We start from the raw sequence: 19,515 nt of genomic DNA, 5'->3' as shown, positions 1-19,515 counted from the left end.
TAATCAGGCAGAATAACACTGCAAACTCCCCTCTCAAGTGTGCACCTTCCTTTAGGAGAGTCGGAGGCTCTGGAAGTGCTCAAGAGATAAACACATGGGATACAATGGCAGTCTGTCTCTCCTCCTGTGTCCTCCTCTCTCTCCCCCAATCACAGCTCTCCTGGGCAGCTATCCAATCCTGTCTTTCATTGTTTTTGTTGTTAGGGGTGGGCTTCTTTCTTAGCTACAGCAGGACCCAATCTGCCTTCAATCCTGCAGCTGTACCCAATAGAGTCTCCCCTCCTGCTATCAGTTTAGTCAGAAAATGCAATGCAATGTTTCAGAGAGCAATATTCTGCATATATTACAGAGGCAATACAAAGCCTGTGCTATATATATATATATATATATATATATATATATATATAGCCCTGACAGGTCCTTTTACCATCTTTTCCATCTACCTGGGGAAAGCCCTAGACCAGTGATGGCGAACCTTGGCACCCCAGATGTTTTGGAACTACATTTCCCATGATGCTCCACTACACTGCATAGTGCCAGAGCATCATGGGAAATGTAGTTCCAAAACATCTGGGGTGCCAAGGTTCACCATCACTGCCCTAGACGCACCCGAGGTCAAGAAGGTAAGTCCAATAAAACTAGCAGCTCCTTCGGGGGTCAGTGCTATATGTATATATATATATATATATATATATACACCTTTATACATGTATAGAGCCCTGACAGGTCCTTTTATACTCCTACATATATTTATAGAGCCATGACGGGTCCTCTTTATACACCTATATACATGTATAGAGCCCTGACAGGTCCTCTTTATACTCCTATATACATGTATAGAGCCCTGACAGGTCCTCTTTATACACCTATACACATGTATAGTGCCCTGACAGGCAGCCGGCCATGCACAGGTCCTTTAATACTCCTATATACATGTATAGAGCCCTGACAGGTCCTTTTATACTTCTATATACATGTATAGAGCCCTGACAGGTCCTTTTATACATGTATAGAGCCCTGACAGGTCCTTTTATGCTCCTATATACACGTATAGAACCATGACAGGTCCTCTTTATACTCCTATATACATGTATAGAGCCATGGCAGGTCCTTTTATACTTCTATATACATGCATAGAGCCCTGACAGGTCCTTTTATACATGTATAGAGCCCTGACAGGTCCTTTTATGCTCCTATATACACGTATAGAACCATGACAGGTCCTCTTTATACTCCTATATACATGTATAGAGACATGACAGGTCCTCTTTAGTTATCATGATATAAAATAATGAATGTGGGGGGGCTTTTGGTGGGTGTAATTTTCTTTTTTTGGGGGGGTAGCATGTCATTCTTGGTCCCAGGCAGCACAATGTCTTGGGCCGGCCCTGGATATTCCCCAAAAATTAATTACTATTAAAGGGATGCAGATCCTCCCATTTTCCTCATTAGAACATTCCAAGTGCAGCAACTAAAAGTCGCTCTCATTGAGATTCACATTTATCATTCCTTTAATCGCTTCCCGACCGCCTCACGCAAATATACTGCGGCAGAATCACTTACCTGTCAAATACCACCAAAAGAAATCTCTATTTGTGGGGAAAAAAAGGACATCAATTTTGTGTGGGAGCCACGTCACACGACCGCGCAATTGTCAGTTAAAGCGACGCAGTGCCGAATCGCAAAAAGTCCTCTGGTCAGGAAGGGGGGTAAATTCTTCCGGGGTTGAAGTGGTTAAAGGCATGAGGTGGCAACTCTACACTCACTTTACACACCATTGTTAGGATGAGGGGTAGCCAAGCTTAGCAGGGACTAGCTGTGATGTGATTATATTATTCAGCAGGTGAGGCCGGCCGACGTCTATAGTACTCAGTCCTGTGCAGGGACAAGGTCAGAACAGAGCGCCTGTTTCTGGAACTGCAATAAACAAAACAGCTTTGCATGTTATGACTGTGGAACTACAAGTAACATATCGGCTTACTTGCTGGTCTGTAGGACTACAAGGAACAGCTTAGTAGCAGTTTTATTGCTTTAATCTGTGACAGTTGTAATCTGTTTTTGCATTCCTATTCACTTGTATGGGGAGAAAATCAGTTGTGAACAAATGTTTGTTGACACCGGTCCTAATTATCACCAGAGTGACCTATATTTTCCCGAGACCGGCACATTATGGAGGAGATTCTTCCAATATTGGTGTCCCTCCATATAACGAATCCTATGAATAAAGTACAAGTCACAGCCCAGCCTCGCCCTGTGTAGGAGGAAGTGACCCTCCCAACTGCATTCTTCTCCGGTGTCAGAGAACTTCATTTCATTTCCTCGTCTGCTGTCAGCGATGGCGTCTTCTGATCTAAGAGCTGAGTTGGAATGTTCCGTCTGTCTGAACATTTATACAGATCCTGTAACCCTGAGATGTGGACACAACTTCTGCCGGGTCTGTATTGATCGTGTGCTGGATACACAGGAGGGGTCTGGAGGATATTCCTGTCCTGAATGCAGAGAGAAGTTTCCGGATCAGCCTGCACTGCACAGGAACATAACACTACGTAACATAGTGGGGAATTTCCTGTCTGCTCAGCCACATCAGGAGGAGTCCGGGGTCTTCTGTACTCACTGTGTGGACTCTCCTGTACCTGCTGTTAGATCCTGTCTGCACTGTGAGGTTTCTCTGTGTGATAAACACCTGAGAGTCCACAAAAAGTCCCCAGAACACGTCTTATGTGACCCCACCTTGTCCATGGAGAGCAGGAAATGCTCCGTCCATAAGAAGATCCTGGAGTATTACTGCACTGAGGATAATTCCTGTGTCTGTATGTTGTGTGTGATTGGAGGACATAAAGGACATGAGATGGAGTCACTGGATGAAGCTTCTGAGAAGAAGAAGAAGACACTGAGGAATGTTCTGCAGAAACTTCTGACAAAGAGAGAGGAGACGGAGGAAAGAGTCCAGATTCTGCAGGAACACAGGAGGAAAGTAGAAGAAGAAGCAGCTGGTGACACCGAGAGAGTCACTGTCCTGTTTAGAGATCTCAGGAGACGTCTGGAAGACCTGGAGAAGAGAGTCCTGAGGGAAATCTCCGGGAGGGCAGAGCGGATCTCCATCTCCATCCGGGATCTGGAAATAAAGAAGGAGGAGCTGTCCAGGACGTTGCGTCACATTGAGGAGCTGTGTAACGTGACGGATCCACTGACTGTCTTACAGGAATCAGACACAGGTGACTTGTGTGATACTGAGGATGGAGATAATGAGGACAGAGAGAGACATGAGGAGCTCTTCCATGATGGAGGGGGTCTGGATGTGGATGGGATATCACACACATTACACACATTATCTGATATAATAACAGAGGTAAATGTATCCTCCTATATACAGGGAGCTGCAGACATATTACTGGATGTAAATACAGCTCAGAATAATCTCCATATATCAGATGACAGGAAAACTGTATCCTGGTCACATAGAAAACAGAATCGTCCAGAAACACCAGAGAGATTCCAGAATTGGTATCAGGTGTTGAGCAGTCGGAGTTTCTCCTCAGGGAGACATTACTGGGAAGTGGATGTCGGGGGGTCAGATGGATGGGTATTCGGGATGTGTTACCCCAGTATAGACAGGAGAGGAGGAAGGCAGTCAGAGATTGGATATAATAAGAAGTCCTGGGGCTTGTACAGGAATGGTGATCAGTATGGGGTGATACATGACAGTAAAGTGATTCCCTTACCCTCCAATATCTCCAGTAACAGAGTCAGGATAGATCTGGATTATGAGGTCGGACGGATCTCCTTTTATGATCTGTGTGACCCGATCCGACATCTCCACACCTTCACCACCACCTTCACTGAGCCCCTCCATGCTGGGATAGGTGTATGGAGAGGTTGTATAAAGATATGTGGGGGGAGGGGAAGGAGTCCTGAGCACTCGGTGGGTGTAATACAATGAGGTTGGCACTGGAGTGGAGGGATTTTGGCACATCACATTATTTGGATAAACAATTATTTTGTCTTCACTAATGAACTTCCATTCATATGACTTCATACTTAAAGGGATTTGCACTTATTTCTTGCTCTGAGATCTGATGTGATTGTTTTCCATTTTTATTCTTACTATGATGATTGTCATTTTTTATACTTACTTAGTTTCATAGTATTAGAGGGATAGAGCACCTATTATATGTTATTAGTCCCGCAGGGTTTTCTATGATAAATATATTTCTATGAGACTTCTCCATCCCTCCCTCTCAGATCACTGTGATTGGCTGGAATATCTCTAATTATAGCGAGGGGTGGGGATTCACCAGTAACAACACTTTGTGGTGCAATTTGTGTCCATACAAAATAAATGGGTGTAAATCGCACTGCAATAATGTGGTGTGATTCCTGTGTGAATCGCATGGAGTTTGCCGCACTGCTCCTGTGTGACTCCAGGCTGAAATCACTATGACAAGCTCGGCTTCACACAGGAGCGGTGGGGGAACATCATGTGATTTGGGCAGAAATCGCACTGCATTCCACTTCAAATTCTTTGCAGTGCGATTTGCTCCCATTCATTTTCCATAGATGTAAAACTCACCACAAATGATCGGTTCTTGTTATCAGCGAGTACTTGGCCGAAAGTATTGGTACTCGCCGGCATTGGTGCATCCCTAGTGAGGGGGATGTGATCTATATACCTATCTAACGTGGAGAGGTGACCCTGCCCCTGTCAGGTTTTTATTGCTGTCTCCGTCCCATTTAGAGAGAGCCCCCCCCTCTATCTGTCCTGGTGAATGTTATCACCCAAAGTGAAAGAAAATTCCAAATTCCGAGTTGTTACCAGAACTGGAATGGAGGGGAAATCCTCCAATGGTGACAACCAGGGATTTCCTCACTTTCGAGGCATTTCCTGTCACTTCCTGTTTGAGTTATTGGAGAGGAAGTGAAGGGACGTCTCCCCAATGGAAAACAGATGGTAATAAATTACTAACAGAGGTTATAACCCTCCCTTAGTCTTTCCAAAATGAACAACATTTTTTTGTCTTGAGTGCTACTTTAATTTCCCAAATGGGAAGTTCCCATATTATATCAGCAACTTCCCTTTCCCCGATGTTCTGCCCCTCCTCCTCATGGTGGCGCTATGTCCAGCCATGATCAGACACAGAGGGTGGAGATGATCCATCAGTACAGAGAATGCAGTGCGGTCATTGTGATGGGATAGGATGTGGTCATCTCTACATCTAGGAGGGGTCACATGACCCCATGTGGGGGGAGGGGATGGGGAAGGACAGAAGTGAGGTCTAGTAGATGGTGGGGGGGTGATGAGCTCCGTCTGTACTGGGAGGACTCATGGAGATCAGTGGAGGAGTGAATGGTTGGAGGTGGGGCAGAGGAAGAGGAGCAGTATAACCCGGGGTGTGTGTGTACAGAGCAGCATAGAGCTCTCACCTTCCCCAGGAAGTACAGGGCATGAAAAGGAGACACATACTGCTAATATATCATCACACACTAACCTGTCTGCATCCAACACAATTGTATTCTAGTCAAAAAAAGGGGGGGAGAGCAAGGGGAGGGGGGACTTTATATGAAGCACGTGACTGCAAGGGAGCAATTAGGTGAACATAAGGAAATGTATTGAATACAAATTGGTACAGATATATAATAGCGGTATGAATGGTACATGATAATATACATATATTACATGATGAATAGTATATTGTGAACATGCAGGTAATACTGGTAGCAATGGTAATAGGTAATTATGGTAAAAACAAATAGCGTGGCAATAACATCTCATGATATGACCACAATAAGTTTCCTAGTTCACCACAAACGATTTTATGTAAAACCATAATACAGAATAATGGCTGCGGGGCCTATGGCCTTACTGAGCCTGCAAGGTTAGGTATTTCATAAGCTTGGAAGCTATAAGTGAAATGGATAAAGACACGGTATCTGGTAGCTTTACGCGTTTCATGGCTTTAGTGCCACTCGTCAGGAGCAAGCACGTGAGATATCTGAAATGAAAATAGTATGAGCAAGAGCGTAAAGAGCAGATACTGGTTGGGGGTGGTGTATGTAATGGGAATCCCTAAAACCAGTAAACTTACTGAGGTTGTATGTGTTGATGGCCTGGCGCCGGGGCTCCATAGGCCATCCAAGGGCACCCCCAACCCGGAGCCGTGGTGGACCGCCCAACGGAGGTGAGACGGGCGACCACACAGGAGGGCGAGGAGACATGAGGCATTACTGTCAAAAAAGTGGAGATTGTTAAGCCAAGGGGATAGTGAGTGATAGATGTTATTAAGGTGAAGGAGAAGGGCAAAGGCCCATACTAATAAGAGAGGTGCTAGAGTAAAAATCGGCACCCAAAGTGTGCATTAGGATGGGATACGGTGAGGTGGTGCCAACCCACAATGGGGTCAGGGTTAGTGAGGGAAGGAAATATAGGGGGGAGTGATGAGAATACAGTGTTACCTTATAGGGATGAGAAACCCAACCAGAGGAAAAAAGGAACGTGATGTCCAGTGTGTAGATAGCCTCAAAGGCCGAGATCATCCGGGAGGGGATGCCCATATACACCCCGTGGGTCAGACAACCTAGTCTCCGACCCATCGGCACACCAACACCTCCCAACACCCACAAGATGGCCTATGGGGCCACGCCATCAACACACACAACCTCAGTAAGGTTACTGGTTTTGGGGGTTCCCATTATATACCCCACCCCCAACCAGTTTCCTCCATGTACTTTACGCTCTTGCCAGTTTCATTTCAGATATCTCACATGCTTTCTCCTGACCAGTGGCATTAAAGCCACGAAACGCGTAGAGATACCAGATGGTGTGTCTTTATCCATTTCACTTATACCTTCCAAGCTTATGAAATTCCTAACCTTGCAGGCTCAGTAAGGCCATAGGCCCCGCAGGCATTATTCTGTATTATGGTTTTACATAAAATCGTTTGTGGTGAACTAGGAAACTTATTGTGGTCATATCATGAGATGTTATTGCCACGCTATTTATTTTTACCATGCTTACCTATTACCATTGCTACCAGTATTACCTGCATGTTCACACTATACTATTCATCATGTAATATATGTATGTTATCATGTACCATTCATACCGCTATTATATATGTGTACCAATTTGTATTCAATACATTTCCTTATGTTCACCTAATTACTCCCTTGCAGTCACGTGTTTCATATAAAGTCCTCCCCCTTGCTCTCTCCTTTTTTTCTTGACTTAGATTGGGATGGAAATACGTGACCTCACCAGGCCATGGCATCCCTAACTACAAACAACCCCCTCTTTACAATTGTATTCTAGGAATCTGTATGGAGGAAGTATGGTGGCCGCCACTGATAACTACTTCTAAAGAATACTAGTTCCCTGGCTGTCATTCTGATCCAATGGCTTCTGTACTTTCTATGTCAGTAACCTGGAACAAGTATTCAGACTCGGAGTTCTGACTTAACTCTGATTTCCTGATCGGCATGATTGTTCCAGGTCAGTGTCCCCAAATACTGAGTCCCCAGACAGCCAGGAGAATAGCATTTTCAGAAGACGTCCAGCAATGGCCCCTCCATATTCCCCTCAGTACAGGTGTAATGGAAGTCACAGCCGGGGAATTTCTTGTTGTGTTTATTTTCATTTTACCCGAATATAAAATGCTGAATGATAATCTATAATGACTTTTGTTTTTTTTCTTCATTTTTGTGGAATATTTACAGATTCATAATCTGATCTTTTATGTCACTTTTCTTATTACTTGTATACTTAATGTGATTGTAGCCGTATTACTGCAATTGTGACAGAGAAAATTGAGTACTGTCCGTGATACTTTTTTTTATTTGCACTAACATACAATTTTTCAGGACAAGCTTTCGGGGTGTGTCCCCTTCATCAAGGTCCAAGCAGTACTGATTTACAAATTTTTAAGCAGAATGTAAAAACAAAAAAAAACAAAACAAAAAAAACACCTTTGAGGGAAAGAAGAGAAAAAAAAGAGAAAAAAAACAACAAAAAAACACATACAAATCAATGGCAATAAAGATAACAGAAGAGTTAGTGAGATAAGACAGAGGGAGAGCTATGGGATGGAGGGGGGGGGGGGGTTCACAACCGGACCACACTATAGAAGACCTCAATGTTTTAGTTCTTAAAGGGAATTTCAGAACTATCCAGGAAAGGAAAACCTTTGAACTAAGAATGATAATTCTTTTTCACACAAAAAATAATGGCCTGAATTTAGATATAGGTTTCCTTACTCATTATACTAAAGTTTTACAACACCCTCTGTGACTAGCAACCCCCCCCCCCCCTCCATTCCATAGCTCTCCCTCTGTCTTATCTCACTAACTCTTCTGTTATCTTTATTGCCATTGATTTGTATGTGTTTTTTTTTTTTTTTGGTTTTTTTTTCTCTTTTTTTTTTCTCTTCTTTTCCTCAGAGGTGTTTTTTTTGTTTTGTTTTTACATTCTGCTTAAAAATTTGTAAATCAGTACTGCTTGGACCTTGATGAAGGGGACATACCCCGAAAGCTTGTCCTGAAAAATTGTATGTTAGTTCAAATAAAAAAAAGTATCACGGACAGCACTCAATTTTCTCTTATTGGCCCCTCCATATTCCCCTCAGTACAGGTGTAATGGAAGTCACAGCCGGGGAATTTCTTGTGTTTATTTTCATTTTACCTGAATACAAAATGCTGAATGATAATCTATAATGTCTTTTGGTTTTTGTTTTTTTGTGGAATATTTACAAATTTATAATCTGATCTTTTATGTCACTTTTCTTATTACTTGTATGAAATTTTCATATTAGAAATAAACATTTAATACAGATCTCCTCCATGACGTCGTGTTACAGAGAATTCTGGGCTTTCCAATAAGACAGCCCGGCACTAGCTGGTCACTTGTGGACTGTCTCCCTCTAATTCAGTGGTGGGTGCTAAAAATTTTGAGGGGGCGCAAACAAAAAAATTCTGAAAAATACTGAAAAAATACATCAAATGCAGCCACTGTGCCCATCAAATGCCGCCACTGTGCCCCATCAAATGCCGCCACTGTGCCCCATCAAATGCAGCCACTGAGCCAACATCCCCCCCCCGCCTGCTCATCCGCTGCTTGCTGACTGTCCGGCACTTACCTTAGCTTGGTAGGGGATCAGGCAGCGGGTCAGGTGGTGAGCTGTGGGATGGTCGGATGAGCAGCGGGTCAGGTGGTGAGCTGTGGGATGGTCGGATGAGCAGCAGGTCAGGTGGTGGCTCCTGTGTCTTCCATTTTTCTCACTCTCTTCTTCCATTCCATTCTGTTAGGCGTCCAATCGGAACGCCTGTACCTTCAGCCAATCAGGTGAGGGGTATTAGGCCCGCGCCTCCTGATTGGCTGAGAGGCGGTTCAGTGTAAAGCCCCGTACACACGAGCGGACTTTTCGACATCTAAAGTCTGACGGACTGAGTCCGTCAGACTATTCGATCGTGTGTGGGCTGCAACGGACTTTAGCTTTGCTAAAGTCTGACGGACTTTAGAAATGAAGCATGCTTCAAATTTTCCCGACAGAACTCCGCCGGACCCGGTCCCTTCGAAAAATTCGATCGTGTGTGTGCTACTCCGACGGACTAAAACTGACGCTAGGGCAGCTATTGGCTACTGTCTATGAACTTCCTGTGTCGAATCCAGTCGTACATCATCACGTTCGACTCCGTCTGAGTTTGGTGTGATGGTGTGTGGCCAAGTCCGTTCGGTCGAAAACTCCGCCAGAACTCTGTCGGAACTCCGGCGGAGCTCCGGCGGAACTCCGTTGGAAGTCTGTCAGACTTAATCCCTCTCGTGTGTACGCGGCATTAGAATAGGAATATTCGTTCCCCTTTCTAACACACCTGGGGGGACTGCGAGTGCAATGCTCTGCGCTCACAGCCCACCTTTATTGAAGCCTATGGCTCTAATCTGGTGCTTCTATAAAACACCCCCGCCACTGGAATTCAGGTGCCCGGCGTCCGAAAAGGGGTCGGATACCTGAATAGGGGGCGGCTACAGTGGCCATGGATATCCATTCTACACAGAGGGGGCAGTGCCCGGCCGCCCCTAATGGATGCACTGCCACTCCTCTAATTATACCCCCCATACAAGAGGTTTCTATTTGAAAATATGAAGAAGTTGTTGGGTCTGCAGACTGCAGTCCCGTGCCTGAGCAGCCTGCACATGCCCTGCAGGATTTTCATGTCTATAAGGCTTGGCTGATCACAGATCGGAGTAAGGGGTCGATCCCAACCCCTTACCACGTGATCAGCTGTCAGCCAATGACAGCTGATCATGTGATGTAAACAGAGCCGGTAATCTGCTATTTTTTCTCCTCCCGCTGACAGAGTGAGGAGAAAAAGAAAAGCCAATCACTGGGGGGCCATGAGAGGGACAGCAGTCCCGCCAGTGCCACCAACAGTACACAACAGTGTCGCCTACCAGTGTCCACCAGCGCCATCCATCGGTGCCCACAGTGCCACCTATCAGTGCCTCATCAACAGTGCTGCACATCAGCGTCACCTACCAGTGCCCATCAGTGTCACCTACCAGTACCCATCAGTGCCATCTTATCAGTGCCCAGCAGTACCGCCTCAACTGTGCCTATCAGTACCCATCAGTACAGCCTCATCAGCGCATATCAATGAAGGAGAAAAATGACCTGTTTGCAAAATGTTATAACAAACTATGAAACATGATTTTTTTTCTAAATGTTTTTTTTTTTTTTATGTAGCACTGACCCCCAAAGGAGCTGCTAATTTGAGTTGGGCCTGCACTCTTCTGAGAAACCCCCCTTCTGTGTAACTCTGTCCCCTTGGCACAGCTGTGGTGCAATAATAACAATACAGTACAATATAAACAGTATAAGGTACCTGTATCGATCCCTCAGGATCCTCTGGCTCCACCTGGTGGGGAAAGACAATAGGCCACCACTTGTACTCTTCACCAGAAATACTTTTACTGAAAGTATAACAAATAAGTGGTTACATGGATTGCACGGTTGTCCCAACGTAGAATGTCAGTACAGAATAAATCAACAGTCAGATACAATAAGCGAGATGCAAGTATGTTATTATCTAGACCTGGGAGCTTCCCTTACTTAAAGCGGGATTCCACCCTAAAGTGGAACCTCCGCTCATCGGATCCCTCCCCCCCTCCGGTGTCACAATTGACACCTTTCAGGGAGGAGGGGGGGTGGAGATACCTGTCAAAGACAGGTATTTTCACCCACTTCCGGGCATAGACTCCCACGGGAGTCTACGCCATATCCTGCCCTGCCGCGCTGTCTGCTGGGACACACAGGGGTCCCAGTGACAGCGCGGACCATTCATATTGCGCGGCGCGGCTCGCGCATGCGCAGTAGGGAACCGGGAAGTGAAGCCAATTCGCTTTACTTCCTGATTCCCTCACCTCGAATGGCGGCGGCAGCAGCCGAGGGCCGAGCGGTCGATCGGCCTCGGCATCGCTGGAACCCGGGACAGGTGAGTTTCCATTTATTAAAAGTCAGCAGCTGTAGTATTTATAGCTGCTGGCTTTTAATATTTTTTTTGGGCGGAATCCCTCTTTAACCAGTTCTTGACCGCTGGCCGTCAAATGACGGCCAGGCGGCGCTCCTATTGTGGCGGGAGGCCGTCATATGACGGCCTCCCGTTTAAGCAGGGAATGCGCGCGATCGTGCGCGCGCATCCCTGTTTCTTCGGTGGCGGCGTGTCACGGAGACACCGCTCGCCACCGAAGGGGGTGAACAGCCATTCGTTATGGCTGTTTACCACGTGATCGGCCGTGATGAAGTCACGGCCGATCACAGATGGTAACACCCCGAACGTGCACGGCGCATGCGCGTGATCGCGAGCGCGCTGCGCGTGCACGTCGGTGGCGGCGTGTTCCCCGGGAACACTGCTCGTCACCGACGCTGGTAAACAGCCATTGGCCGGCTGTTTACCCACGTGATCGGCTGTGAAAGTATCACAGCCGATCACTCAAATGTAAACAAACCGCGGTAACGGGATGTTACCGGGTTCTCCTCCTCACACACCGATCGTGTGTGAGGAGGAGATTGCGGTAACATCTCGTTACCGCCCACAGTGTACACCAAACATACTGATTCCCCCCCCCCCAATAAAGAGGACCTGTCACCACCCCCTCATAGTACCTGTCAATCACAGTCCATCAGAGTACCTGTCACAGCCCATCAGAGTATTTGAGTACCTGTCACAGCCCATCAGAGTACCCGAGTACCTGTCACAGCCCATCAGAGTACCCGAGTACCTGTCACAGCCCATCAGAGTACCCGAGTACCTGTCACGGCCCATCAGAGTACCCGAGTACCTGTCACGGCCCATCAGAGTACCCGAGTACCTGTCACGGCCCATCAGAGTACCCGAGTACCTGTCACGGCCCATCAGAGTACCCGAGTACCTGTCACGGCACATCAGAGTACCCGAGTACCTGTCACGGCACATCAGAGTACCCGAGTACCTGTCACGGCACATCAGGGTACCCGAGTACCTGTCAGGGCACATCAGGGTACCCGAGTACCTGTCCCGGCACATCAGGGTACCCGAGTACCTGTCCCGGCCCATCAGAGTACCCGAGTACCTGTCCCGGCCCATCAGAGTACCCGAGTACCTGTCCCGGCCCATCAGAGTACCCGAGTACCCGTCCCGGCCCATCAGAGTACCCGAGTACCCGTCACTGCACATCAGGGTACCCGAGTACCCGTCACGGCACATCAGGGTACCCGAGTACCCGCCACGGCACATCAGGGTACCCGAGTACCCGCCACGGCACATCAGGGTACCCGAGTACCCGTCACGGCACATCAGGGTACCCGAGTACCTGTCACGGCCCATCAGGGTACCCGAGTACCTGTCACAGTCCATTAGAGTACCCGAGTACCTGTCACAGTCCATCAGAGTACCCGAGTACCTGTCACAGTCCATCAGGGTACCCGAGTACCTGTCACAGCCCATCTGAGTACCCGAGTACCTGTCACAGTCCATCAGGGTACCCGAGTACCTGTCACAGTCCATTAGAGTACCGAGTACCTGTCACAGTCCATTAGAGTACCGAGTACCTGTCACAGTCCATTAGAGTCCCGAGTACCTGTCACAGCCCATCTGAGTACCCGAGTACCTGTTCCAGTCCATCTGAGTACCCGAGTACCTGTCACAGTCCATCTGAGTACCCGAGTACCTGTCACAGTCCATCTGAGTACCCGAGTACCTGTCACAGTCCATCTGAGTACCCGAGTACCTGTCACAGTCCATCTGAGTACCCGAGTACCTGTCACAGTTCATCTGAGTACCCGAGTACCTGTCACAGTCCATATGAGTACCTGTCACCGCCCTTCAGAGTACCCAAATACCAGTCACCAAACCATCAGAGTACTTGTCACCAGGCCATCAGAGTACCTGAGTACTTGTCACCAGGCCATCAGAGTACCTGAGTACTTGTCACCAGGCCATCAGAGTACCCGAGTACCTGTCACCAGGCCATCAGAGTACCCGAGTACCTGTCACCAGGCCATCAGAGTACCCGAGTACCTATCACCAGGCCATCAGAGTACCCGAGTACCTGTCACCAGACCATCGGAGTACTCGAGTACCTGTCACCAGGCCATCAGAGTACCCGAGTACCTGTCACCAGGCCATCAGAGTACCCGAGTACCTGTCACCAGGCCATCAGAGTACCCGAGTACCTGTCACCAGGCCATCAGAGTACCCGAGTACCTGTCACCAGGCCATCAGAGTACCCGAGTACCTGTCACCAGGCCATCAGAGTACCCGAGTACCTGTCACCAGGCCATCAGAGTACCCGAGTACCTGTCACCAGGCCATCAGAGTACCCGAGTACCTGTCACCAGGCCATCAGAGTACCCGAGTAGCTATCTCCAGCCCATCAGAGTACCCGAGTACCTATTTGCAGCCCATGTCTCATAGAATATACGTTGGGGTGTTTGCTTTCCAAAATGGGGTCATTTTGTGGGTAATTGCACTGTCCTGGTGGTCCAGGACCTTCAAAAGTGTGATGGGTAGGAATGAAATGAGATGTGTCATTTATGCTCCTAGAACGCCTGAACGTACTACTTCAATGTTCGGCCTCTCTATGTGGCCAGGCTGTGTAAAAGTCACACACATGTGGTATTGCCATACTCGGGAGGAGTAGCAGAATGTATTTTGGGGTGTAATTTTTGCTATATACATGTTATGTGTTAGAAATATCTTATAAATTGACAATTTTGTGTAAAAAAAAAATGCGTTTTAATTTTTTTCCACATATTCCAAAAACTTCTGGAAAATAAATAACCATTCAAAAGACTCATTATGCCTCACAGATTATACGTTGGGGTGTTTGCTTTCCAAAATAGGGTCATTTTATGGGAAATTCCATTGTCCTGGTACTCCAGGGCCTTCAAAAGTATAATAGGTGGTTGAGAAACGAGATGCGTCATTTTTGCTCGTAGAACGTCTGAAGGTACTACATCAATGTTGGTGCTCTGTATGTGGCCAGGCTGTGTAAAAGTCTCACACATGTGGTATCGCCGTACTCAGGAAGAGTAGCAGAATGTATTTTGGGATGTAATTTTTGCTATATACATGCTATGTGTTAGAAATATCTTATAAATTGACAATTTTGTGTAAAAAAAAATGCGTTTTAATTTTTTTCCACATATTCCAAAAACTTCTGGAAAAAAATTAACCATTCAAAAGACTCATTATGCCTCACAGATTATACGTTGGGGTGTTTGCTTTCCAAAATGGGGTCATTTTATGGGAAATTCCATTGTCCTGGTACTCCAGGGACTTCAAAAGTGTAATACATGGTTGAGAAATGAGATGCGTCATTTTTGCTCGTAGAACGTCTGAAGGTACTACATCAATGTTGGGCCTCTGTATGTGGCCAGGCTGTGTAAAAGTCTCACACATGTGGTATCACCGTACTCGGGAAGAGTAGCGGAATGTATTTTGGGGTGTAATTTGTTGTATGCATATGCTGTGTGTGAGAAATAACCTGATAATATGACAATTTAGTAAAAAAAAAAAAAAAAAAAATCTTCATTTTGCAAAGAATTGTGGGAAAAAATGACAACTTAAAAAAACTCACCATGCTACTTACTTAATACCTTGGGATGTCTACTTTGTAAAAAGGGGTCATTTGGGGGGTATTTGTACTTTCCTGACTTGTTAGTGTCTCAAGAAATGAGGTACACCTGATGTACTGAAGGCCTGATCAGAAGTGATGAATTTTCAGTGATTGGCACCATAGTTTGTAGACTCTATAACTTTCACGAAGACCAAATAATATATACTAATGTGGGTTATTTTTACCAAAGATATGTAGCAGTATAAATTTTGGCCAAAATTTATGAAGAAAAATTACTAATTAGCAATAATTTATGACAGAAACTAAGAAAAAGACATTTTTTTCACAAAATTTACGTTTTATTTTATTTATAGCACAAAAAATAAAAAACCCACTAGTGATTAAATACCACTAAAAGAAAGCTCTATTTGTGTGGAAAAAAGGACGCAAGTTTCATATGGATACAGTGTTGGATGACTGAGTAATTGTCATTCAAACTGTGAGAGCGCTGAAAGCTGAAAATTGGTCTGGTCAGGAAGGGGGTGTAAGTGCACTGTACTGAGGTGGTTAAAGTCTATGTGAGGCCTCACTTAAAGTATTTCCTCTTGTATCTTCTTTCTTCGCTAGCTTAAATGGTTCCTCAGGTAATTGTAAACCAAAGGGGTAAGTGGAGAAAGTTAACTCAGAATACTCCAGGTATAACTCCAAGAACTTGCAATCACACTTGGGCGCTAAAGTGAACTGGGCCCCAAGCCTACTAAATGTCAGTTCCTCAGTTACGCTTCCGTAAAACAACAGGTTCCAGCGAGGCCTGAGAGTAAGTCTAACTGCGTGCAATAGTATTAACCGGTGGGCCGTAACTCGCTCACCAACTGGATCAGAGTTCGGGGTGATGGCTTTGGTTTGATGAATGCAGCTTGCTCCCACTTAGACTGGGCCAGATGCTCTGTCTGGATCCGGTCCTCCGGACGCTGACTGGATCCGGTCCTCTGGACGCTGACTGGATCCGGTCCTCCGCTACTCTGACAAGCGTCTCCGAACCTCGTCGATCCGATCACCAGCTCTCAGGCTCCGTTAAGTCACCTCGCAAATGGTCCGGTTTGCACTCCGCAGTGACTGTCTGCCAATGTGTCCGAGAACCTTCCACACGGTTCCGCACAGGCAGGCAAAGTGGTCCCAAGAGACTAAATATGGCCGCTGCAGCTCCTTTTATCCCCTACCCAGCATGCACTGCCTATCAGAGTGTTCATGGGTAGGTCACACAGACTCCTGGGTAACAAAAGGTCAAACCTCTTATCAACACAAACATCACTACCTATGAAAGTCTTTTGTGTTCTAAAACCAGCATATCTGTGCATTACCAGATTGTGTCAGTAGATGGCTCTAAACACTGAGCCATCGCAATGTCCACAGATTGAACATTGATCTAAACATAACTACATTAATACACAATTATGTCCCCGCTACATTTATTTGTTTAGCAAAAAATAAAAATCCCAGCTGTGATTAAATACCATCAAAAGAAATCTCTATTTGTGTGAAATAAATGATAAAAATGTCATATAAGTACAGCGTTGTATGACCGCGCAATTGTCATTCAAAGTGCGTTGAAAGGTGAAATTGGTCTGTGCAGAAGGGGGGTTCAAGTGCCCAGTAAGCAAGCGGTTAATCACCACAAAATGAAAAAAAAAAACCTGAAATTTTTGAAAAAGAAAAAAGTTTTCTTCGTTTTCTCTTGTTTTTTAGAATTTTGCATAAGAGTAATTTTTCATCATCACTGATGTGCACTGAGGATTCTGCACTGATAGAATGCAATGATGATCAGTGCCCTGATTATCAGTGTAAATGTCCCCTGTAACTGGACAGCCAATCATTGTCTTTCCTTTCCTCAGACACTGACAGCGCTGAGGAAAGGAATTGACAAATCACCTGCATTTCTTTACATTTCATCAGCTGTGATTGGACGCGGCTGATCACATGGTACAAAGGCTTACAACATCGGCTCTTTACCAGGATCCACCGGTAAGTGTCTCTGGGGACGCACAAGCGGCACGCTGTGAAGGACGTCATATGACATCCAGTCAGAATGGTAAAGCCCCTCCCGGCCGTCAGTCTGCTATAGGCCAGGCAGGGAAGGGGTTAAAAATGACCTTTCCATTTCAATCTGCATCTCCGGAATTTTCTGTAAAATTCAATGCAATATAACAATGTGGAGGCCTTGTGTGCACAGCGAGTGTACAGACAGAATTTCCCCAAAAATCATTTCCTGCTGGTGTGATCGACTCTCTCATTTTCCCAGAAGTCTGCAAGTCAGGTTTTAGGCATCCTCTGCAACAAAACTTTTATTTTTGGTGGGATACTCCCAGGGCCGGCCCCACCATGGGACCCAGTGGGACCATTGCCCCAGGCGGCACTTGAAGAGAGGCGCCAGCCGTGGGCCGGGTGGTGAGTGAGCACGCGGTTGTGTGAACGGGTGGGTGGCTCAGAGGGTGAGTGAGCTGGCGGGCGGCTCGGGGAGTGAGCGGGTGGGCCGGCCAGAGGGTGAGCCAGCAAACAGGACAGTTGGCAGGTGAGTGGGTGGGCTGGCCAATCAGTGGGCCGGCAGGTGGGGGACCAGAGAGATGACATCATCTCTAACCGCCCACCCTGCATCACTGCAGTTCCGCTCTCACTGTGCAGACAGATGACATCATCTCTCTACTTCCTGACTTCACTCTGGGACACAGCAAGTGACAATCCGCACCTTAGCAGGCAAGTGACAATCTGCAATGTGTGGCAGGTGACGTGGCAAGTGAAAATCCGCATCAGGTGGCCGGTGACGGTGGCAGGTGACAAGCTCAGGGCGCCCACTGATTATTATGATGAGTTGCACTTCAATCATCCTGACACCATAACAATCATGGTGTCCTGATGACTGAAGTGCTAACGCCAGCTATTGCCCCGATAAATTACCTGCAAAAAAAGTATTTCCTGGCACTACCCCTCCCGAGACTAGACTCTGGATCCGCCCCTGCGTGGCCACCCCAGTATTCAGAGCGCTCGGCCTCCATGCCTAGTAAATTAGCTCCACCCACCTCTTCCATCGTCTTCAGTTTGGCTCATAGCCCGAGGGAAGGGAGCACGTCTGAAGAGAGCTGCCTGTGAGCTGCCTATGCAGATGAGCTGAGCTGTCCACAGTCCACCTGCACAGCACCTGCCGCTGTCTGAGGTGTTGCAGCCTGTCACTGTGTCCATTTTCTGGAGGCTCGGAAGTCGGCATTGACCCTAGGGTTGCCACCTGTCCAGGATTCACCCGGACAGTTCGGGTTTGGAATCATGTGTCCGGGTTTCAGATTGCCTGAAACCCGGACACATTAATCAGATTGGACTATGGCTTCCCAGCAGGGTTGCTGGCTGCAGTTGTCTAAGCTGAGAGTGTCTGCCACTTTCTTTCACACTGCCCAAAGCCAGCACTAACAACCCCTCCCCCCCAAACACACAAACAGATAGGAGAGGAGAGAGGGCTCAATCTGCCCCTCTTCCTCCTGCCCCTACCCCTCTGTGTCTGCGCACACTCCAATCCTTGGGGCTGCAGACAAGAAAAGAGGGGGCTGGAAATTTGAAGTCCAACAGCTTCAGATACATCCGAATGAGAGGTTCTGTGAGTTCACCATCCATCCCTCTCTGTGACTGACGTCTCTCCTGCCTCTGAGTGAGTACACTAAAGGTAAATCAGGGTTCTCAGAGCATCCCTTACATCAGACTTCCTCTATACACCAGAGGCCACGGTGTTCTCCCTAACATCAGAGTTCTCAGTGTTCCCCCTCCTTAAATCAGGGTTCCCAGAGCATGCCTTATGTTGGGGTCACCAGAGTTCTCCTTTACATCAGAGTATGCAGAGTCCCCCCATACAGTGAAAATTAACTCTGCGAGTTCAGATGTAAAAGGGGAACTCTGTGGACTCAGATGTAAAGGGGGACTCTTGTTATTAAATTCATATGATTAGAAATGTTATTTCATAGCAAAATTATATGTATAGTTTATAAAAATATATATATATATATATATATATATTGCTCCGCACCACTAAAGTGTTCGGGTTTAACTTGAAGAAAAGGTGGCAACCCTAATTGACGCCCCCCCCTGTCCATTTTGCAATCAGTGAGTTCCCCATAGCAGCATTGTCTGTCCCAATCAAATCTAAGTACAAACACACATCACAAGTTGTATTGGACAGAGCCTGAGAGGGACTTGCCTTGTCCAGCCCTGATAGGCCACTTACAGACCAGAAGGATTTACCCCCTTAATGACCAGGCCATTTTTTGCGATACGGCACTGCGTCGTTTTAACTTACAATTGCGCGGTCGGACGAAGCTGTACACATCCCTTTTTCCCCCAAATAGAGCTTTCTTTTGGTGGTATTTTATCACTTCTGCGTTTTTTTATTTTTTGCG

The 19,515-nt window shown here is 46.5% G+C and overlaps 1 protein-coding gene across 1 annotated transcript in view; it reads left to right on the top strand.

The window, feature by feature from the left end:
• Positions 1-1,831: 1,831 nt before the first annotated feature.
• Positions 1,832-19,515, top strand: part of LOC143961680 (E3 ubiquitin-protein ligase TRIM39-like) — a 32,452-nt gene continuing 14,768 nt past the window's right edge. Inside the window, exon 1 of the mRNA XM_077470999.1 lies at positions 1,832-4,687. Coding sequence (XP_077327125.1) covers positions 2,336-3,940 — 1,605 coding nt within the window. The 5' untranslated portion in view covers positions 1,832-2,335 and the 3' untranslated portion in view covers positions 3,941-4,687. The remainder of the gene's footprint in view (positions 4,688-19,515) is intronic.

The sequence above is a fragment of the Lithobates pipiens genome, unplaced genomic scaffold (assembly GCF_037356315.1).
Source record: "Lithobates pipiens isolate NorthernLeopardFrog02 unplaced genomic scaffold, aLitPip1_a1.2 Scaffold_8, whole genome shotgun sequence".
In the NCBI taxonomy this organism is placed as follows: Eukaryota; Metazoa; Chordata; class Amphibia; order Anura; family Ranidae; genus Lithobates; species Lithobates pipiens.
This window is presented reverse-complemented; position numbering and strand designations above follow the sequence as displayed.